Source organism: Malurus melanocephalus, unplaced genomic scaffold (assembly GCF_030028575.1).
Source record: "Malurus melanocephalus ecotype Western Australia unplaced genomic scaffold, MMel_1.1 scaffold_50, whole genome shotgun sequence".
Classification (NCBI taxonomy): Eukaryota; Metazoa; Chordata; class Aves; order Passeriformes; family Maluridae; genus Malurus; species Malurus melanocephalus.
Window position 1 is genome coordinate 1786001 of NW_026623282.1, and position 23601 is coordinate 1809601.

At 39.3% G+C, this 23601-nt stretch overlaps 1 protein-coding gene across 1 annotated transcript in view; it reads left to right on the plus strand.

Moving 5' to 3' along the window:
* Window positions 1-11494, plus strand: part of CPZ (carboxypeptidase Z) — a 34161-nt gene extending 22667 nt beyond the window's left edge. Inside the window, exons 7-11 of the mRNA XM_057365269.1 lie at window positions 866-1024; window positions 5131-5266; window positions 6355-6494; window positions 9153-9252; window positions 10981-11494. Of these exons, the coding sequence (XP_057221252.1) occupies window positions 866-1024; window positions 5131-5266; window positions 6355-6494; window positions 9153-9252; window positions 10981-11336 (891 nt within the window). The 3' untranslated portion in view covers window positions 11337-11494. The remainder of the gene's footprint in view (window positions 1-865; window positions 1025-5130; window positions 5267-6354; window positions 6495-9152; window positions 9253-10980) is intronic.
* The last annotated feature ends 12107 nt before the right edge of the window (window positions 11495-23601 follow it).

A 23601-nucleotide genomic window follows, 5' to 3' on the forward strand; every position in this document is an offset into this window, starting at 1 on the left:
GCGCTTGTGCAGAGTCTGAATGAGCAGCCTCTGCCCTGCTCAGGTTTCCCCCGGTAACTTTGCCCAGATGAAGGAAAAGAACCTCGACTCTCCAGGGGCAGTGTCTGAGTCTGGGCTTGCAGGGAGCGGCCGCCAGATGACACTGTTATCCCTAAGAATGAACCAGCACCGGAGCGGGTCCCTGAAACAGCTCCTCAAACACGGGGTGAAGGAGCCTCCTGCATGTCGGGTGCCTGAGCACCTCTTGGAGTCAGTGCCCTGTCCCTTGGCCGCTCTTACTGAGCAGGAACTGTCAAAACCCTCCAAATCTGGCGACTTCTCTGCCGCAGTTCACTGCAGGTAAACTGCAGACATTACTGTGCTTTATATACATTAGTTTTCATTTATTTGCAGATAAACCTGGACCAAAGGATAGTAAGTGCATTTTCAACAAGTGAAGAGAATTGCAAATTTATCCCGCTATTTCATCTTATCCATTCGAAGTCAGTCCTGCTGATTTAGAAATGAAATTAGATAGTTTGGTTTGTAAGTAGTGACATAATGCCACAAGTTTTCCAGCCTAAAGTACAGCTATCACAGTTTCACTTTGAACTGGAAATGTCACTGTAATGAGAAGTTTATTTTTCTGTCAAATTTTCTCTGGGTTTTTTTTTGCTTCAGTTTTTTCACAGTGCACAATGTGTATCATCTAATCCCTGGAGCAAACTCTCCCCACAGTAACTTTTGGGACAAAAGAGCCAAAGAACCTCAACATTTTCCTTTTGGCACAGTTCCTTCTCCACTGGGCTTCATCCTSTCCAGGATCAAATCTCTTTGGAGCTGCATAGCTTCTCACAGCTTTTCTTTTTTTCCTCCTGGATTTCAGGTGGCCCCTGAGACAAAAGCAGTTATGAAGTGGTTGAGGTCTATCCCATTTGTGCTCTCTGCCAGCCTCCATGGCGGTGAGCTGGTTGTGACATATCCTTATGACTATTCAAGGCATCCTATGGAAGAAAAAATGTTCTCCCCGACACCTGATGAGAAGGTAATGTTGTTTCTGCAGGGTGAGCATATTGGTGTGGTTTCCGTGTGTGGAATTATGGAAAAAATTTGTTTTAATAAATAACAAACTTTGCCTAATTTAGATCATGTACATGTGTGTATAKGTATTCRTGTATTAAATACATAATAAATCACKTTTATATGCATAATACAGGTCTATATACATGTATATAATGTAACATCTGCTCATTTGGGTAGGGCAGAGTGTTAATAATGCMAAAGTCAAGTTTCAATCCCCATAGAAGCTTTTCACTTAAAAGTTGGACTTTATGATCTTTGTGGATCCCTTCCAACTCAGAATATGATGTGACTGATTYATACACTTATTTAATGTACTTTAAAATTGTTTGCATACTATTAGCTTGGTCTAGAAAGGTTTACCCAATTTTTGTGAGGCCAAATATGGTTTTGTAAAGCACAGATTGTGAAAATCCAGGCTTTTAATTTTTAAAAGGRGTAGGCTCTGATATTTTTACCAATGGTTTCTAGAAGAAAAGGAACAATGTTCACCAGCAGTGTTATTTTCCCTTGGAATTCATAAGGAGTGGGGGRGAAAAAGGCTCATTGCCATATGGTGGCACCCTTGTAACATTTATTCCAGGTCAGATGAATGGAAATGGTTYCCCCCTCTTGTCCCTGGAAAGTTCCTCATTTGGGACTCACTGTAAATCTTCTGTGAAATTTTTTGCCATMTTTYCTATTTCCCTTTGGTTTCCTCAATCTAGTATTCATTGCCGACATGCCCACCAGGAGAACAGCTAGCTTTTCAGCCTTCTAGCGTGTGCTAAAAACGGCTGTGGCCTCTTAAGAAAAGTGCTTCTTTATATAAACAAAGAGCAGTTGAAAATAGTCAGAAGTTGATCTTTGACTTGAAGCRTCCTTTATCTTTGAGCATATCTCTMRGCTGAATTCTTCTGAAATGACAGTTCTCRCTCACACATATTAAATATTTAAAGATTTATGGCTGCAAAATATTTTCTGTATCAATCCATTTCTTCTGAGCCKTACAATGCCTACTGACTATGTGTGTACAAAAATGATTTAGTAGTAAAATTAACCAGGCACTGCACAGGAGAAAAAGCTTACATGCGAAATATCTGATGGGTGTTAATGCAAGCTGCAGAACCTCTTGGTGAGGATGGGGGAAATCATGAACTTGTGCATTTACATCCCACTGCCCAGGCTAGGGCTGTCCTATGCYGAGATGCTGAAGGGAATGTTGCCATGAGTGCTTTACAGAGCAGTTCACCCCTGGAATGGGAGTACAGCAGCACCTTCATCATCTCTGCTCAGAGACAGMGTGTGTGTTTTGGGTGAAAGGATGCAGCCACGCAGACAGGGYTCCATCCCAGTGTAGTGCACAGCTGGACAAACCTTAATGAAACTCCTGGCTTGCAACAGAGTAAGGCAAGAAAACATATACARGTGAGTGCTGAATAGTCAGTGACTGCAAAATCTGTGAAGCTGGCTGCAAACCTGGAAGTTTAAAACATACAAGAGAGTATTTGTATGAAAAATCAATTTTTCAAATGACTCTGAACAGGAACTTTACCAGCACTATCAATATAACTTCAAATTTTGCACAAAAAACTATAAAACCTGTACCTGTGAAGTGACCTGCATTTAAGTAATTTGATYTACAGCTGCTGCTGTTGGGGAACCTTCATCCCAAAATACAGCAGTTTGCTTAGCTGCCATCCATTGGCCATAACCCTTGTTCTGAATGCTGACCTGCCACATTCGCTGTGCAAGGGGAAACTTGCAGCCCAGGATGAAATGCTGCAGTGCAGATAACAGCCAGATATTAARACATCAGATGCTAAGAAATATATTCAAACCATGTTTCCCCATCTGAAAATTCATCTGTGTGCTGCCACCTCCCTGTGCCCCTCATGGTGCATGTTTGGAAGCACAAGTTCCTCTCTTGCCTCTGCTCCAAGACACAGCTGATTTCAAGTCTGTTTTTAGCCTGCGCCACTACCTGGGCCAGTACCTGCTGAGAGCAAGGAATCTAAAAGCTGGACCATGTCCTTACATTCAAATTCTTGTATCTGGTTTAGGCCGCCTAATTAAAAGCTTTCCCATATTTTGGGCTTTATGGAGAAGGTTGTTTTAACGCTTTGTGTTACCCAAGAAGTGGAATTGATGTCTCCGCTCACCACAGCAGAAAGGTCCACACCAAGTCAAGTTCATTCCCTTTGGRGAGTTGAAACCCTYCCTTCCCTCCCCCTGAAAAACCCARCCTGTGACAGTCAGCAGGGTAAAAGTGCTGGCCAAGGTAACAGCTCTGACCTCATTTTACTGAATGGAACCTCACACTACCAAAGTCACAAGGATTCCTCTGAGTTTTTCCTCTTTTTGCTCCASTGCATTATACCTAAATACCTAAGTTTCCTTGAGGTCTGTGACTTGACATACATTGGCTTCTAAGTGATAACAAATTYGGTGTTATCCAGGAAAAATTTTGAAGCGTAATTTTTATTTTTTTTTAATAGATTCCATTTTCTTTTGGAATTCTCGTTCTCTTTTCTCACTAGCACTTGTCTTCTTTCACTTGCCCTAGTGGCCAGACAAAAGCCTTATGCCTCTTGGTGTGAAACAAGAGGAGACTTGGTCACTGGAAATAGAGCAGCTGCAGATGTCTTTGTAAAAGGTGAGGAACGTACTCTAAATTCACACAGGCAAGTTCTAAATTTTTATCAGTTATCTTCCATGGAAGGTTCAGAACAGGGACCCAAATTCCTGTAGAAATTAAAGATATTGAGCCTGTCACTGAACTAGTGGCAGTAMAAGTTTCTCTTAACATATTTAATTAGGATTTATTTCTTTTCAGCAGAACTTTGAAGGACATTTAATTTTCTGGCCTGAGCAATATTTAGAGACATAGAAATTTAAGGGAGCTGCCAAAGCATTTCATATTAAGTCTGGATTTTTAGTGTCTGGTCATAAGAAGTATTTCAGTAAATTATCTTTACACTTACATTAAACTCTCTTTCCACCTTTCCTTTCACCTACCTGATCCCATAATTGGCTCAGCCATGTAATTATTAGAAACAATCACAAATATTAATCAATATTGTGTGCTTGGTCATTTTGGTCTTTATCCTTGATGATGGCATCTAGRATTAGATGTATCACTTCCAAAACTAGGGTTTCAGCTACAAAATTTCTTGCACACATGGTCTTAGGCAATATATAATGAAACTCATGATGATGAATAGTAGGCTYAAGCAGCATCTGATAACTGCTGTAATTTCAATGTTGAAATCTRAAAGTGTAGCCTTTGCAAAAGAGATTCAAATGAACAAAAAGGAGAGGGAGGGTTTTTGTACAAAGTTGCAATAACCACTGGAGAAGACGGGCAGGAACATGATTCAAATAAATGGTTTCTGCAGACAACTGCTCTTTCTTCTGTCTTCACTACATGTTCTGTCACTGTTCCTTTCTGCATGGTGACTGCTCTGCTCTTCATCACTATCAACACTCTTTAGAAATCAGCAGTGACATCCTACATCACCACATCCTATCACTCACTTTTTAGGATGGTTTCTGCCCCACAAAGAAGCAACTGTCACTGAGATCGAACTGGCAGATTTTCCAGTGTGAGTGATAAGTGGAAAGCAAATTGACACTGTCTATTTTGAACAGCACCAGTCAGTGTGAAGATGTAGTTGGACTGAAGGTAATTATAGGTATTTTTAAGGGGTAAAAATAGTAAAGGCTGAAACATAACCTAATGGAGGCCTAAATTTCAACTTTAAAAGCTGGGSACTTGGAGTAAAACCAAAGAAGTCCTCTGCTCCTGCTCCAGGTGGTAGATTGAAGCCAAGTATCRCAGAATCCACTAGTGTTTAATATTTCTTTTCTGGCTAAATATACTGRATTGCAGAGAAGGACCCTAGAGAAGAAGACAAATGAAAACTTCTTATCAATAAATGAAACTTCCTTGTGCAGCAGTTCAKCACCTCCTTCAGTCTCGAGGACGCAGGGTGGCTCACTGTCTGGGCTCAAAACATCRGTAAATAATAGCAGTAATGGCAATGTTTTCAGTTTGTAAAAGCATTTGTCTTTCAATCCTGATTGTTGCAGGTGTTCAAAATGCTGGCCAAAGCCTACGTAGAYGCACACCCCGTCATGTCAGACAGGTCCGAACTCCGCTGTGGTGGGAATTTTGTAAAACGTGGAGGTATTATAAATGGTGCTGAGTGGTACAGCTTCACTGGAGGTAAAACCACTTTACCATCATATCAAGTGAGGTAAAACCTCTATGTGACCTTTATGAGACACAAGGGTTTGAACAAAATAATTTTWTTCTTTTCAGTTTGCTTAAGGTCCTACCCTGAAAAACATAATTTGTAGGGGAATTAAGTAGTAAAATGTGTGTTAGTAATGTTTATATGCAGGTAACATGGGATACATTGAACCTCAATGGGACCTGAGGAAAGTTAACAAGTTATGCAAGGGTCAGATTTGTTATAGCATATAATATCATTTTCGTTTTCAAATCAGATTTGTAGAAATAAATGCTTAATGCTGTGCTCTCATTCCTTAGCAGCATGAGTCTGAATCCATCTTGTAGACTACGCAAGTGCTGCTTTTTCATCTGTTTGAATGAATTCTTTTTTCAGGGAAAACTACAACAGAGGCAAACATCCAATTCATTTGTGCTTCCGTTGCTAATTTGATTTCCGTAATAATAGCATTTTGTTTTCTTTAKAATTCCTTCAATTCTGGCATGGATAAAATATCAGTGTTCATAAATTTTCAGCAGTGCTTCAGTTGTGTTTTCCAATAGAACTCAGCTGGATCCCCAAATAATTATGTTGAAACTAGACATTTGGAATGCTTTGGGGCATGGGTGAAAATTAGGTTTGGATATCTTTGGCTTACATTGGTCCCAAAATTATATCCAGTGTCTTTTGTACAGAAACGGTTTTGAACATAATAATTGCAAAAGGTCATTTCTGTTCTGGTGACCCTTGGCAGTCACCTCTGATACAGCCGATTATCCAATTACTGGGATTAACCAATATTTATCCATCTATCACTGCTTCTTGGCCAGGTGAATAATAATGTAAAATTATGCTTTTATTGCTTGAAAGAAATGTCATTGTCAATAATTATTTTGTAATTGAAAAAAGAAGTTGCAGAATTCTGAATCTGTTGAATACTTTTTACGTATTAGCAAGCATTCCTTACCGTATAATAACCAGCACTCATGGGGAAAGCATTCAGTTGCCTGCAGCAGCAAAGCTCCAGTTAAAATCTACATGGCCTGCTCATGAGCTCTCCTTTTTCCTTTTAATTTTATAGGTATGGCAGATTTTAATTACCTTCACACAAATTGCTTTGAGGTTACCGTGGAGGTGGGGTGTGAAAAGTTTCCTTTGGAGGAAGAACTGTTTACAATCTGGCATGAAAACAAAGGTGCCCTTCTGAATTACATGGAAATGGTACTGCTCTGCTTTTACAGACCTTTGTACTTACGGTTTTTCTTTTTCATTCTTGGTCAAAATTTATTTCTCTGTTGTTTCCCTGGTCAGCTGTTGAGATAATGCTGAATCAACCACCACACTCCACCAGAGGCCCYGGTGCCTCAGTTTGTCTAGCAGGACACAAAAATAACATTTTGCCTATGCTGCAGAAGGGATTGAGGTTGAGGACTGAAAAGGCCTTGAAAATAGTGYGAAAGGGAATTATTTGTGAATATTTTGGGCAACGTTATTCATCAATTGTCCAAAATTTAGCATTAGAGAAAATCATAATACTCGGAAAAGTGTGRATCACCATTCCCCTTGAAGATGAAAGCAGCAAGATCTGCTCTTCAGAGAGCTTTCTCAAACCTTTTCCTTTCCATATTCTGTGTTTGTCACAAAGCCTACTATTCCACAGCACAAGATTTAGATTCAGCTAAAATCTTGCTAGAAATGCAGTTTACACAGTTTCCAGATTGATTTCTTTATGAAAGTAGTTATTAAATACCTGAAGCCAAATCTTCTAAAGGAACAACTCTGTGTCTCTGAACGTTAAGACATGTCACTTAAATGTCATTTTTAATAATAAGTTTAAGSTCTGCAAAAACAAATACCTCACTGACAATAAGTAAGTGAGCACAGAAACAGAAGTTGCTCATCTTTCTCTCAACCATTAGTAGATTAGCTTTCTGTCATGCCTTATTTTGATAGACTACACAGTAATTTAAAATTGTTAGGAGTGTTTTTATGGCCTTTCTAAGCAACCTCTTGCTACTTGTGTTAAGTATTATCATTCAATAAAGTCTACAGTACAGACCACCAAACTCATTTCGTTTTACAGCTGTCTGAGGAAAATGAGTTTTAGTGAATCCAAATGGAGCTGGGTTAAATCCATATATATTACAATTGAAGTCTTCAAGATGTAAAGATTTTATAGTGTGAGATACTGTAGAAGTCTGTGCCGGAAAAGCTTTTTGAGTAAATGCAGGACAGTAAGCAAAACAACTTTGCAGATAAGGATGACTGAATTACTCCCGATAAGGATTAAGTCTGCCATAACCAATTCAAACTTTTCTTATTCTGATATATACCAGGCTGTTTGGTGTGTGTGTACAAATCTACTTGGTTTACCACACAGAACTAGAATTCATTTTCCTAAACGCTGATCTCTTCATTAGAAGYAAAATCAAAAAACTCTGCCAAACTCATGTGGCACCAGCTTGAGGAAAAATTAAAATTAGTACATATACTAAARCAAACCAAAGCAACATTGTTAAAGAAATTTCAATTTTGCCATTTTTATCCCATCATGTTGTAATTGCAAAATTATTATTGAAGTTGGATGAGGTCATACTACTTTGAGTGTGTCTACACTGTAAATTAAATTTGAGTCTGAGATGACTCTTCTGACCAGATTTACTYTCTATCCATATGATAAATCCTCAAGTTCATGCTGAAAAGCAATTTGCAATATTTCATTACAAGGGATGKTTTTCAAATCCTTACACTGAGTTGTTCCTAAACCTTCCAGTGAATAGCTTCACTCAATATGGAACAGCTGCTTAACAAGAGCAGTGACAATACAGCCTCACCTTAAATTAAAAACTCCTGTCACTAGACTAGACTTTGGGGTTTTTTTCAACATTGCATTATAAATTACTGTAAAGTTGGATATTTTAATAATTACTTTTAAGCATCTTCATATCCCAACAGAAGTGCAAATATCTTTTTCCCATTGTTTTGATGCTTTGTGTTTTTTTCCTATTCTTCTTTTGTGACGAGGGTACTTGGGAAGAGCAAGTGAGAGGAAGAGAAAAGAGGTGGGGAAGTGAAGTAAAGGAAACTGAAGTTGGTCATAGCTGTTCAGAAAAAAAATTGAAATGGAATTATTTTTCACTTAAAGAGGTCATACAGATTTTCCAATATAAAAGGTTTTCATTTTRGGACAGTGTAAAAGAGAAACTTAAGAAGCTTAATGTATAAATACTTGGATTTTTTTTTTCTATTTTGTTTTATTGAATTGAGCTACCAATATAGTTGTTTGTGCACTTCCTTGTGTGACAGAATTCAAATCACTCTTTAGTTTGTCACCAGGCATGTTTCCCAACAGCTCAAGCAGCTCAAGAAGCTCAGTTCTGTGCYTGCAGAGAAGGGGAAATGGCTGTCATACACTCTGCTGTCAGACATTCTGACAGGCACTGAGGTGTAGGCAGCAGAGTGATGATGAGCCACAAGTACCTGAGGTGATCCCTTCTCATTGTGCACAGAGCATCACATTGGTTTTTAAAGCCTCGAGTTTYCATTTCTTTGTGGTTCTGTGTCTAGGGCAGACATTCAGAAATGGTCCCTAAATACTGTGGTCAGACCATGAGGTGCCGGTGATTTGTGCAGAGAAGGGTCTGTCAGTGCCACATACCTAGCCCAAAAAAGCTCTGGTTCCATGATTCCTTTCCCTCAGCCCCCTTGGAGCTCCCTAAATAAGGAATATGATCTGGGGAGGCATTAGTGCCTGAGAACCTCTATAATGAATTATAATTTCTGACAGTTGTTTCCTCTCTACAAAACTTTTTGTGTGATGAAGAGGTGACACTGTGATAAGTGACTCCCATCTAACTTTGCTTTGCTTTGCTTTGCCAGGTTCATCGTGGGATAAAAGGAATTGTGTCTGATAAGTTTGGCAACCCAATAAAAAATGCYCGTATTTCAGTCAGGGGCATTCAGCACGATGTCACCACAGGTAATATTTTTAGTTTAAGATTTTTCCTGGGGCAGAGTGAAAATACTGAGAGCTTAACCTGCAAAAGTATTGTGATGATTGGTAGGAATGGCACCTTGATGGAGAACTGAAGGCTCTGAGCTGAAGGCGGGGTTTTTTTCTAGAATAATAAGAGAGAAGACAAGTCAAGGCAGCTGTGAAGTCTGCCATGTCTCTGGGATGAGAGKTCTCACTGAAAAATTCCACCTGGAACTGTCTGCTGTCCATCAAAGCCAGTGTTGGGGGGAACATGGCAACAGCTCTGCTCAGGGGCTGTAATTCAGCACATGGAGGAGCAGAGCCCTGATGGAATAAGTTARTTGAGATAATGTGAACAAGAGTTGTAAATAGTACAATAGGAACCTCTCTGATTTTCTCAACTAGAATTATTGCAGTAATTGAAATGTCCACAACCTTTCTTGTTGATGGGGAAACACATAAGTATGTGCAATTTTTGGGCAATAATTATATCAAATGTATAAAAAAGTAGAACATTGAATTATGTCCATTTTATACCTGTCATCAATGGATTAACATGAATTGAGGCATTCAGCTGTCACTTTTCACAGTCATAAAGTTCTGAGCTCTTAGGCTRCCACTGAAATCAATGCTTTCTTTTTATTATTGATTTCAATGAGAACAGGGCAAGCCATAGAAGTGCAAAATAGAAGAAATGAATGGTAATATTTTTGTCTAATGACAATATTTTTGTCTAATGATAGTTGTTGAATCAATTTAGAAAGCCAGAATAGCTTATAATGTAGTGGATGTTTTCCAGCTTTCAAAAAAACTAGCACTAGAGGGGATACGATAGTGGGGATGATGCAGATTCTTGAGGCTGGTGGGAGACTCTGGCATGAATTAGGGTCTTTTTCAAACTTCTTCCCAGACAATGTCTTCCCATTGGCAATGGACCTTTAAAAGATTCAGAATTAAATGAAAAATATGTTTACACTGAAGGAAAGAGGAGTATTTTGAGTTAGGTGGGGCTAAGAATGTCATATGATTAAAAAGTTTTTTGATTTCAGTGTTAAAAAGGACTAAGAAATTCCAYGAGAAAACAGTATTAATGCAACATGAACTGAGCTAAGAGCCTTGCCATTCAAAATAAAGGAAATATAAAATGAGGAATAAATTTTTCTTTTTTAAGGCTCCCTGCTTTTGCCTGCAGGGTCTAACCTTCAGCTGGAGGAAATTTACACCCATTTTACACTAATGGCAATTTATACCAGCTGCAGCTCTGACTCCATACTCTTACATGCTAGAATGTCTGCAAAGTAATTGAATGTAATTTAATAAAAAAAAGGGATTTCTTAGCTCCTTAGACATGCTAAATATATATATGCATCTTGCAGCGTGGATTCTAATTTCACTTTCTTAAGTTTCAATAGTTTTAAATTAATTTCTTTGGGAGTTATTCCTTGTTTTCCCTTGGGAAAAGCAGCATGAAGGAAAGCTTCTCTTCGCTGTGATGCAGGAACACCATTCAGTGGTATTTTGTGCGTGAGTTTTACTCTGTTAACTCCCAGGGGCCGTGTTTCTCTTTTTGTTGTCTAGAGTTTGCATTTAAACATTCTTTTCAAACTCAGATTTTTCCGTAGCTGCTTGTGCCGTCTGTAGGCCCACAGGCACGCGTGTAACCACCAAGGCAGCGAGGATCAAAAACCGAGCTCACTTTTGTCATTTTTTTGTGCCTGTCCCTTTCCCAAGCTGCTGACGGCGATTACTGGCGGCTGCTGCCCCCRGGGACGTTCATCATCAGCGCCCAGGCGCCGGGCTACAGCCGCGTCATGAAGAGGGTCACCATCCCCGCCAGGATGGCGCAGGCCGGCCGCGTGGACTTCGTGCTGCGGCCCATGGACGCCTGGCCCAACAAACTCCTGCGCCGCTCCATGGATGACATCCAYGACCCCCATGACCCCCTGGAACTCTTTGACCCACACGCCCAGCACGGGCAGCCCCAGGCTCGCGGTGGGTCGGCGCCAGGCAGGGAGAAGCCRTGGTGGTGGTCGTATTTCAGCTCTCTGGACCTGCACAAACCCCTGTGGCTGCTCAAGCAGCGCTGAGGGCAATGGCGGTGCTCTGCTCTGCTCACTCCAGGCACCCTTGCCAATATTTAAATGTTTCATTTCAAAATATAATGGTGATTCAAGCACGTTTACTTCTTCTGTTTTCTCTTCGCGCACACACACGGAATATATTCGAGTGGGTTTTTTTTTTTGTATTAAAAACAACGGTGCACATCCATTCAAAGGCCAGATTTGATGCAGTTGTTTTTTTTTTCTTGGTAATGTTCTGTACTTCTGCCCGTGTAGTTAATTATCACATTAATTATTTATTAGATTCTAAGTACCTGCAGGAAAATATTCCTGGACCTTTAATGCATTTCTGTACGTGTTTTAAGACTTTCATGATTGGATACCAAAAACAACTTTCAGAAACATTCAAAAAACTCTTTTATTTTCCCTTTTTATATTAGCATATTAATTTCGTTGCCTCTTCTAATAACGGCTCAAAATGAAGGTTCTGGGGTATTTCTTTTTTATATTTTAAATGTGTTTATAAATTTAAAAATAGGCTTTTAATATATTTTAGTAAAATGTGAAAAATGCCTTTACTGCTGGAAATACACACATCCTATAAACGTATGTGTAGACATAGAAAAATACATGAGATAACCCGTGTGGAATTTGGGTTTAAGGGTGACATATAACACTAAGGTTGTTAACATCATRCACTGTTCTGAGCCTACGTACTGTTAACGAAACTTGTAGACATTAAAGAAATCACAAACTTCTTCTCAAGATAGTTGGGTAAAGCTCAGTGAATATGGTCTTGCAAGATGCTGTCCTCTCTCAGACATCAGATGCAATGCATTTTTTAAGGTGATAAATATAAAAAGAGTCCTTGATCTGATGAAACACATAGGCCCGCACTTCCTTTTGGCTGGAACAGTTAATGAACTCTATGCAGACTCTGTTTCCCCCTGTAAATGCCACAGTGCCTGAATTTTGTGATTGTTGGAGCTGATGTGCTGTCTGCAGGAGCTGCTGGATCAGCTGCGTGGATTGCCCTATGATTTCTAAAAAATTTTTGCTTGTTTTAAGTAAAGCAGCCCTCACTGCATGAATCCCATATCCACATGTATACATCTCACACTATAATCACCTAAGAAAAACCCAAGAGATGAATGATCTTAATTCTGCAACCAGAGGCTGCACATGGCTAAGTAYTTTATTCCCAGTTGTAATCTGATTGAAGTTGGGAGTCTGTTATTCATGTGCTTGGATGTCTGCAGGGCTGGAGACTATGTTAAAATCAAAGAAATTTATTTCAGAGCATTAACAAAAAGTAATTATATGGGAGTGAATGTACTGCATGYACATGGATAAGTGTTCCTTGCCCAGGCTTGCCAAGTTAAAGGAACTCTGGAACCCTAAATATGCCAAAGAAAATTAAGCMGGAGATGCACCTCCAGACTTTATTTCCAGTAATAGGTATTAGTACCATTTTCTGTGGCCATTTTTTTGCAAAGGCAGACTCCTGTGAAAACGGTGGTGAAGCTAACAAAATAAGAACAATATGCCAAATTGCTGACTATTAGCTGTGCTTTTTAGGCATGTAATGTGTTGCAAACTTAGAAAATGTTTTCTCTAAGTATTTCCAAGATTCTTACAGGGCTATTTAGATTTTTTTTACAAGTAATCACAGTAAATCCAAGCCTGTTGAAATGTAAAACAGAATGACTGTTCCGAAAATCCACTTCTTTCCTATAGTCCTGAGTTGAAATAGCAGATGAGAGTCAAGAYTTGGGAAATACGATTTACTGAGTAGATTGTGAAGACATCCTGTGTTTGAGGCAGTTTGAAAAAGTAGTTTGTTGTACTACTACGCCATTTAAGTGAAAATGGTATGAGAGAGACTTCAGTCATAAAAAGAGGTGTCCAGCAGAGAAAAAGTTAAGATCTGAATTTTCTGCAGGTTCACACTCAACCGCCTGTATGGAAGGGATGTATTAAATTGCATTGAAGAAACTGCAAGGCTCTTGGGAAAAGGTGTGCCTCAGTCTTCTGGAACTATTTAATTTTTCAKAAGAGGAAATCTTTAGTTTTCAGTTCCCTTGGAGATGGAAAAGACTGGCAGAAAGATTAGAATGTCTCCCAAAAATCCATTTGACTTTAGATGAGATTTAGGACATATTTGTTGGTGCTTTGAGAAAGAAAAGGAAAGAAGCAAAGAAGGAAAAAAGAGAAAGAAAAAGGAAGATGGATATGTAAGAAAGAAAAGGAAAGAAAGAATTGGTCAAAAAGCCAAATAACAAAGAAACCAAAATTTATATCACCATTCAAATTTTATTTGAGATTAATATGGACTTAATTCTATATATCTRTGTGAGAGAAAGTATGAGCTTGGATGGGTATCCTGAACTGATTGCCTAAATCTCCTCCAATGTTTATTTAAATCAAGTAGTGTGTGTTTGATATCAGAGAGTTTTGTTTAAAAAAAAAAAAACCAACAAAGAAAACCACCACCACCAACAACAAAAAAAAAAACCAAAAAACCTTAACCCAAAATAACCCACCCCATGAGTATGGCATGGTTCAAAGGATTTTTAAGAGGTGGTGAAATTTAAGCAGCTGTAGGCAGCTCTGGAACTAATATATGGAAACGAACACAGTGATCAGCTCTCTCATGGACCTCTCTGGAAGATGCTCATATACAGAGTTTAATGGAACATAAAGTTAGGAGCATATTAAATACTTTCTAAATAGAAAGAGGGATTAAAATCCTTCAATGAAATATGCCCTCCTACAAGCAAAGTGCAAGTAACATAGGATAGAAGAAATAATCAAAGTTCTCAGGCAGTCTCCATCATGCTTAAACCCTTCCTCAGAGACTGGGCTTGGCCTTTWTCCAGAGCTACTTTGGATAGTGACAGGTTCAGCAGCCAGACGGTGCTGTCAGGAATTATAGTGTGTGTTTATCAGACTCCCTCTCCTCTTAAGTCAGAGCCTACATAATTTTTTTCAATTACCTTCCAACCACATATTGAACAGTATTGATGTCTGTTTTTGCAACATCCTCCTTAATAATTAAYTTCCCAGTCTCCATATTTGTTACAGAGGGATCTTCTCTACCACGGAGCCAAACTTTTCTGTACAATCACACTAATAAATGTTTTGACCTGCCAACTGTCCAGACCTCATTGCTCTGCCAGCAATGAATCTTCCCAACAAGTCAAAGCATGCAGATCTAGCTAACAGCATTACAARCATAAGAGCAAATAAAAAGCTCTGCTTATGTCATATGTGCAATTTCTCTTTCATTCACAYGCCAGAAAATAGCCAAGAACACATAAAAAGAAAAATGCCAGTGGTTAAATCACAAGCTGTGTGCATGAATTACACAAAAGAAGATTTGGGTCTGTTTGTTCCATTCATAAAAACTTCTAAAATCAAAAATAACAATAAACAAAGGCATAAAACTTTGCAGCTGTTTAGATCTTTTTCTCCTGTAACAAAATTTTCTTCCAATCTTGGGCCACCCATATAGGAAAGGACATCTTTATTTTCCTAAAGACAGAAGAGAAAGGTGTCCTAAGCTAACTGCTGAAAACAGAACTTTAAGTGTCAAAGCCACTGAGTAATAGAAGCCCTTCCTGCTATCATTTTTCAATATTTATACATTTTTTTCTCCTTTTAATGCCTCAATATAGCAGCTAAAGGTAAGCACTCCAAAACAATATTGCAGTCTGCTCTGAAGTACTATGAACCATCTATGAACTATGAAGTACTATGAACCATCTGTCAATCAGAGTTTGCCAAGCCAGAGCCATTTCTTTGTGTCCATCACTCCAGTATGGCACTGCAACTCAAAAACAAGCCAGAGATGTCTTCAGTGGTTACAAAAGCAGCCATCAAAGTGAGACAAGCCTGTGTGTCTCTGAGGTGATGCTTGCAGACAGGCTGGGAGAGCTCTRYGATGGGTGGSCATTCATCCTGCAGCAGTGAGGCAYGGGAGAGTCAACCTTTAGGAGAAGRGGAACAACAGGGATCRGGGTTGTTYGAGTGTCTTGGATGGAAATGTGAGCTGAAGCTGATACACCTCTTGACAGASCTCCTGTCAGAGGTACTTCATGCTGTTTCCCTTCACTGTAAGATCTGCCTTTTGAAACTTCCACAGTGTGAAAGGAGTGGATGGGGAAGCTGCACTATGCTTCCCCTGCTGTCTTTGTCTTCACAACATCTTGGAGGAGAGATCCTCATTGGCATTTGCCTTTTCTGACATCCTGTAACCTCAACATCTGGAAAAGGGCTTCACATTGGCCTCCTTGGTGGGCAACCAGACCTCTGTGAGGATGTGATCTGCCTCCAGCCATCCATCATGCTTAGGGGACACCAGAAGGGCTTCTTCATAGCAGCTCTTGGTGGCCTTTTTGATTCTGGGTCCAGGTCTGCTTACATCGGTGTGAGGGTCTGGAAAGTAGGGTGGGTGCAGAAGGTGGATTTAGTTTGATTTTCTTTCTCTCTATGCTGCTCCAGTTTTGATTAGCAATAAAATCTCCGCCAAGTCAAGTCTGTTTTTACCTATGTTCTCATCTTAATCCATGAATGTTTTAATCTTATTTTCCTTCCCTGCCTCTCCCTGAGGAGAAGGAGTGAGAGAGCATCCTGGTGGGCACTTGGTAGCTGCTGGCTTTAACCCACCACGCAGTGTCTGCATGTCCTAATGAACGTTGCACTGAGTGACATGCCTTCTACCCTCTGAGCAGGTATTTAACATGRATTTTGAGTTTCCTTAAGCATCAGGGCCTTCAATAAAAAGATATTGTAATGATGAGATCAATTTTTTTTTTGCCTATTATGTAAGCAGGTGTGAGATGTCTCCTAAGGAGTTGCTGGCAGACCTGTYAGCAAAGGCTGCTGAAAAAGCTAAGAGATGGTTTACAGGGAGGTGATGATATGACTTTATGAAGGAAATCCATCTAAATATGGATTATGAGACATGAATATTTGTATTACAGTTTTATAATCTATTCTAATCARCCTCTCTTACACGAACCAAGTTTGCACAGACTCGTTACCCAAGCTGGCTCATTTCGACCATAAGGCTGGGCAGGCCATCARTAGACAAGGGATATGGTCTTTTGAGGGCAAAAAGGTACTGAGGACTTTTGCTGGCACAGCTTCCACCCAGAGGAAGTGAGCAAACTAGCCCAGGTGCTAAAATCACTATTTCCCTGGGGGAAGAAGAAAAAACACACTTCTGAGATGATACGACTGCATTCACAGGTAAAATCTTGCTGAACTAACTGCAAACTGTGCCCTTGGCTGGGACAGTCAGGTGAGCAGAGAGAAACACAGGAAATTTTGGTCTGGATCACACCAGTGGCCACGTCCATGCAGTGCTCCCCAAGGGTGGCAGGTAATCCTCCCCTGAGAGGKGGCACAAGGCTTGGCCAGGGAGCCTCTGCCTTTAATGGCGGGTTTTTTTATGAACATTGGAAACTTTAGGAACCTTGGAACATTGGAAACAAAGTTTGTGTGATGTAGATGCATTTGGTCCACATTTTCAGCCATGCAAAGTGCTTCTGAACAAAGCCACTTTCCCCAAGCAAAGATATTTAAATTGAGCTGGTATATCACCAGAACTGTTTGGAAAATTGAATAAAGCCAGTGGTTGTGCCCATGTCAACTGAACAAATACAAATCTTTCCAGCTCTGGGATGCCATCATGTCCTGTGCCAGGCCTGGGGTACCACTGAGGCAAATCCCCAGGTGTCTCTGCATCGCCTATGATGTGCCCATGATGCAAGTTCTCCTGGGTCTTTAAGAAATGCTTTTATTAACACAATATATAATTTACTCTTTTTCTCCCTCACACAGACAATCCTCTAAATGAAATCCAAATCGGAAAAGGGGTTTTATATTTATTAAATTTAAAATGTCAAAAACCAGGACTCCAAAAATGAGAATGTTCATTCTGAACATCTCTTAATTTATGCACACACACACTCACACATASACACACMCATGMACACACATGCACRTACATGGAAACTTTTATAGAATGCATATATTAACAGTAATGGATTATAAGTTACATCATATACTACTTATTACTTAGTGTTGTAATCAGAAATATATTTAAGCCATTAAGAATAAAAAAATAATATTGTCTTTAATTTGGTTCTTATTTCTGAAGACTTAATAAATACGCCTTGTTTCTTAAATCAAATAACATCTTCAAAATTCATCTTCAAAGCAGATGAGTCACAAAACCTAAGGTATTTTTCTTCATTAATTTTTTATCAGCTAAGCTGAACGAAATATTGATGTAGCCAAAAATTAGCACTAGTACATTACTGCAAGGGATTCAGTTAGTTCTGCTGTTTTTATTAGCACGAAATACCAGACTTTGGCAGTTCACCGAAGGTGCAAGCCTTCAGTAACAGAATTACTAATGAAATAAAARGCAAGATCWGAGCAAGTTRAAGCATCAGGAAGKCTTAGTGGTTAGGGCTACCAGGAAGCAAACAAAGGACAGACGTGGCAGCTAAAACAACATTGTTTTGTGACTAATGTAGTGCTCAAGGCAACTCTTCTGCTCTCCAGTAGGTAACGAGGAAATGAGAAGTTTGACAATTTTTTTTTCTCACTAATGCTAAGAAATTAATGGAGAACAGAGAAACTTTAAAAACTGAATTCAAACTCATCTGTCTCTAGAAAATAAATCTCCGTGGTCAGTTGAAATCACGAACAAAACACTTCTCCCCTTTGTGTAGAGGACACATGAAAACCTATTTCTCACCAGGAGGCCATTTCATTTTAGGCAAAAGAATTGGACAAGTCCAGATTTTAAAAACTCAGAGCCCTTGCTCAGCTACTCCAATTTGTGCACCCAAAGTATGCAGGATACTTTTCTTTTGATACTAACAATACTCATTTAAACATCTATTTGTCGGCTTGCTCAAAAGCATCAGTCACGGCATGCTCGGGGGTACAGCTCCTATTTCATTCTCTCCTGGGATTCACAAATTCGATTTTCCTCTGATTACCTTCCCTGAAAGACTTGGTCCAGTTAGCASTGGTGTAGCTCATCTGAAAAACTGCAGTAGCTGTGTAAATGTGTATTTAAAACCCAGCTAGGGAAGGCAGAACCTTCAATAGCTGTTTAACGTATAGCTGATGCATCATCAGCTCTTACTCCTTTAAAAGTACTTTGGACTCATATATTCCTTCTAAGTGGGCTAATTTCTGGTGATTAGGCCTTTCTGGGTAAACTACTTGACATTTCTTAAGTTTATTTTTTTTCATAAACCATAGTATCAGAAAATCCTAGAATGGTTTGGGTTGGATGGGACCTTAAAGAKCATYTGGTTCCACCCACGCCTGCCATGGKCAGGRACACCTTCCACTAGAGCAGGCTCCTCAAAGCCCCATCCAACCTGCCCTTGAACACTTCTATTTCCAAAGWTAAAAAAAAAAAAATCTATAAAAAAAGAAAAAAGACAGAACATTATACCATAGCTATTCTTCCTGTTTTCAAGGGTTGTCATCACTGTTAAAGTGTGTTAAATACATTTACCAGACTGGACATGTGAAGAGACCTGTGGAGGGCATCAACTCACTAGACTTTAATGTAAATATACACAACCAAGATATCAGCTCCAAGCTCAGTTTGTAGTGGATACAAGTGATGATGCATTCGCTTAGATCCAAGAATTTTCATAACAACCATAGCCAGGCCCCAAGTTTCCAACACTGGGGCAATTCTTGGCACAATTCTTGGCTCACACAGGAACGTGAGTGTAGCTAATTAGAGAAATTTACTGACAAAATTGATAAATCTTGTCTTTAGATACACTGAGGTGAATTTTGAGGATCTCATCCTTTAAAGGGTACTAATGAATTTTACCAAGGATCATTTTAGTCCTTTTTATATCACTTTATAATGTAGATACATATATTTGCTTATAAAATTTCTACCAAAACCCAGTTGCCAAATGCCAAGATTGCATGCACTGGTGAGAGAGAGCACAGMTCCCCTGGCTTATGATCAATCCAAAAAAGAAGAGAATGGATCTAAGTCTCTGTAACTTATAACATTATTTTTTGACTGGCACTTCGTCCAAATCTAGAAAATTTTACAAATCAAGAATTTTGTTTTCAAATGTCTCATGAAGACCCTGAAAAAACTGTTTGGAAAAGCATTTGGCAGGTAGAAACATTCAGAAGACCCAGGGAAGGAGCCATAAAACCCAATCTTTCCATTGCATTACTAGTGTTTGTTTGACCAAGTTTTCTTTTAGCAAATAAACAGTGGTTGCTTTTTTTGCAGATTTCTTTGACAGAATCCTGAAGATGTTTCACTTYCTTCACACAAATATGATCATTGTRGATGGAAAAATCAGATAGACAAGTGAATCTATTAGATACAGGGACAATCATCTGACTTAAAATACCTGCTCTGTGGAAGATCTCAACCTTTAAGTTTGTGGGCACAGTCACAAACACCCATGTAACTTTCTACATAATCCAGGAGTCCAATTTCAAGTGTATTTTACTACTGCTTGAATATGGTTAGATAGGAGGGGAGACTGCCTTGAAGGTTGTTGTCCAGTAACACCACCCACACATTCTCCCAGGCAGGGCCACGCTGCCTGGCAGTGCTTGCTCTGCTTCTTCTCCCTCCCCCCTCCTTTTATTCCCATCTTCTTTAATGGGAAACAACAGCAGCATAATATGGTACATTCATTCCTCTAAAGGTCTGTCTTCTCATGGATTTCTCAGAAATTCTCCATTATGGGAAGAAAAAGATAAAGGATATTGGTGGAAATCTTGTGATCCTATGTAGAGGCACACAGTGCTGAAGTATAAAAAACAGTGTCTCATTTGAAATAACTCCTCAAAGATTTTATGTCGTGAAGCCTTCATGGATGTCTTCATAAGCTATTTAATGCCAATTTTCATGTTAAACTCTTGTCAAGTACWTTGCTCCAATTCTATGCTGAGGGCGTGATTTTCATAGTTGCATATATTTTAATATTCTTAAATTTATTGAGAAAATGTTGTAATTTACTGCCTAAATAAARCTGAGTTCCACTTCTGAGAATAAGGACAGCTTTCAAAAAATGTGATGCAGAAATGTCTCTGGTGGTAACTGGCCACTTGCCCCTCAGTGAATGTCATTTTGAATACTTTCTTTAGTAGGAATGGGCAGTTGGATTTTGGCAAAAGGTGGACATGAGGCAGAAATGGCATCTTGGCCCCTAGACTGTAAGAAATTTTTCAGGCTACACTAGACTGTGTGATAACTTTAAGTCTTATATTTTTTTAAAGACACATTTTGTGTAAAGGTCAAGGGCTCTTCTGCTTTCCTCCTGCTGCTGCTAATATCCACTCAGCTCTGCTGCTGCTGCAAAATGGAGAAACTTGAAGCATGTCAAAAAGTGAGGGGTAAAAAAACTTTGAATAAGTCACTGCAGCTTTGCTAGACAATTTCGAGTGTCCACTTGTACTTGGCTTAAAGGTAACTTGGATAACTTATCACCACTTGGCATAGTAGTGTGAGGTATAGCTATGTCATTAAATACATCCTCCACCCTTACCCATGACTGATTTGAATGGGGACATAAATGCAGAGATTTGAAGCTGGCATAGCACAAGATGATTTTCTTCTATTTAATCCATGCTAAAAATGCAAAAGGGTGGTGCAGGCATGCTCTTGACAGTTTGGTTTATAAAAATAAATGTTGTGGTTAAGTGGGTGAGGAATACAATGAGGAGCTGAGGACCAAGTGGGAAATGCCTCCTGGTTGAGGAATGCTTTTGCAATCCTGAATTTCTGTGTGTAAAGCTAACCTTGCAGCGTGCAGACTGAGAGAAGGGACCACACAACTCTTTGGAGCATATGGGAGTAGACACATGTGGACTCAGGAGTATTTGCTAATACATCTAATAATACTTCAAATGAAGTAGCTAAGCTGCCTTGCCTTGCTGGAGAATAGTTTGGTTTCTTATGTCGATTACACAAACAACACTGAACAGATTTTTATTGCAATCATTTGGATTYAAATTCCTCCATCCTTCAACACATTATTAATTTCATTCCTTTGTAGACAACTCCACACAGATAAAATCTGGAATATTGTAAAATATTGTGCACATATTCCTGGGACTTTTCAGGTATCTGACTGTCTACATCAACACTGACCTTGGAGTGGTGGATCAAGATGTTGGTTCTTATTTCCTGAGGCAGTGATGGTGAAACTGGGATGTCTACCCTGGCAAGTTGTAAGGTGTGTTACACCAGAAAAGGCATCCAAAGGTGAATGCTCTTGGCTTAGCTAACAACATCAGTAGGAATAAGCCAGCAGAGAGTCCACTCAAACGTTTTGTGGTGGAAAACCACCTTCAGAATCAACTAAACCTACCATGAGTATACAGGTACCTCTAACTGTTCTCTCTTTAAAGGGAAATAGCTCTAAATATGAAGTCYGCTTCAAATGAGGTTTCCTTCGAAATTGCTGTCTTCTTTAAGTAGATGTAAATGTAAAACRTWAAATGATTCCCAGATCAGCAAGAGSAAAGCAAATGTGRCAGCAGARAGTTGTAACAGCATAGAGGAGCAGTGGTGATTATACATAAATCTGAGAATGGGAACCAAGGGCGCCTGGTGTCCTGTTGATTTGTGATTCAAGGCAGAGCTCCCAAGAAGATTCCCCATGTCCAAAGGGGACTAAACTCACTATAAAATCACCTTCTCAGTGGGAGCCTTAGCAGGATCTCTTTCTTTTGAGGCCTTTCTTAGTCTCTTATATTTTGATTGCAATTTGACATAAATCAAGTGGCAAGTAGAGATAATTGCATGAGCACACACCACACACAGACTCCCTCAAACCCATGTGTATCAAGGAATTTTACTGCAGAAACCACCCTAAAGCTCTTGCAAATGCAAACACATCTGCCCCAAAGCGCTGGGGTGGAGTGCTGCTCCCTCCTGGGTGCAAGAGTGCTCAGTTGCTGGGAMTCTAAAACCCAGACAGAAGTGATGAATCACAAGCTTTAAACTGCATTGCCAGTGTTACAAATAAAAAGACAGAATTAGTTCCTTCACTTTACAAGCAGTGATAAATGCAGTAGAAGCCACTTAATTAGTCTATGATAAATTGCATGCCCAATTAATTGTGATGATTGCCTGGGGGGCAAAGCCTAACTCGAGGCAGTCTGATGACTCCACAGAAATGGCACATTTAGTGAACACTGGAGAGTCTCTTTCCATGCCCTTTCTGCAGCTGTCGGAAGCTGAATCACAACAGTTATCTGCCAGGGATGTATTTCCTTGCACTAGCTTTGCCCCAATTTGGCCTTTTCTTCATTTTATTCTCGTTAAATGAATCAATATTATCTTAATGCAGTGTTTCCTTTTGTCCTCTGGTAGCAGCACAAGACTGTACTGCAGATTTAAAGCGCTATCAAGGAAATATCAAATGAGTGCAGTGGGATTCCTTATCCCTCAGAGCTGTAGGTGGGAACTGGGGGGAAATACATAAAAGCTGAAGGAGTTACCTGGATGTTAAATCAGTGCAGACCTGAAAGCTGTCATTGTAATTTGTGTACAGAGCCTGGGAAGCATGAGCACGACAAACAGGGTTGTACCCATTTGAGCAAAAACATAGTTTTAAAATGTTTGTGCTAAACTGATGACAAAGACCATGCAGACATTGCTCCTTCAGTTTCAAAACAGCAAACGATTTCACAGGCAGAGTCAGGTCCCAATTGTGCCATCTGCCTGGTTGTGGTTTGTTTATTTTATACATGATTGAGTGTAGTGCTCCTCTTGGTTCCTTTTACATAATCATGTTACGATAACCACATAATTAATGTTTTTAGTATTTAGCAGATAAATTGGATGAAAAATGAGAGAGAGAAATATCTGATGCTTAGAAATTCTCCTCAAGTGTTCAGTAGAAGCCCATACTTATTCTATGATATATTTAATCTATTTAATCTATGATTTGTTATATAAAATATTTAGAATTAGCTTACAGTAATAGCAAAGTTTCTTTGTTAAGCTTTCCTGGGACGTAAATGCATGGGAGAAACCAACCTTTTTGGCTCTTTTTTTTTCTCTCCCACATTGTTTTTTCCTCCCAGATGTTAATTTCCAAAACTTTCCAGAATTTCATCAGGAAGTAGAATAAAGTTGCACATTTCAATATAGACAAAAATATTTCACTTTATTTCAGGAGTTGAAGAATCTCCTGGAAATCTCATTAAATATATGCTCTTGAAAATATATCTGGGTTTTTTTTTTCAGACCTTCTAC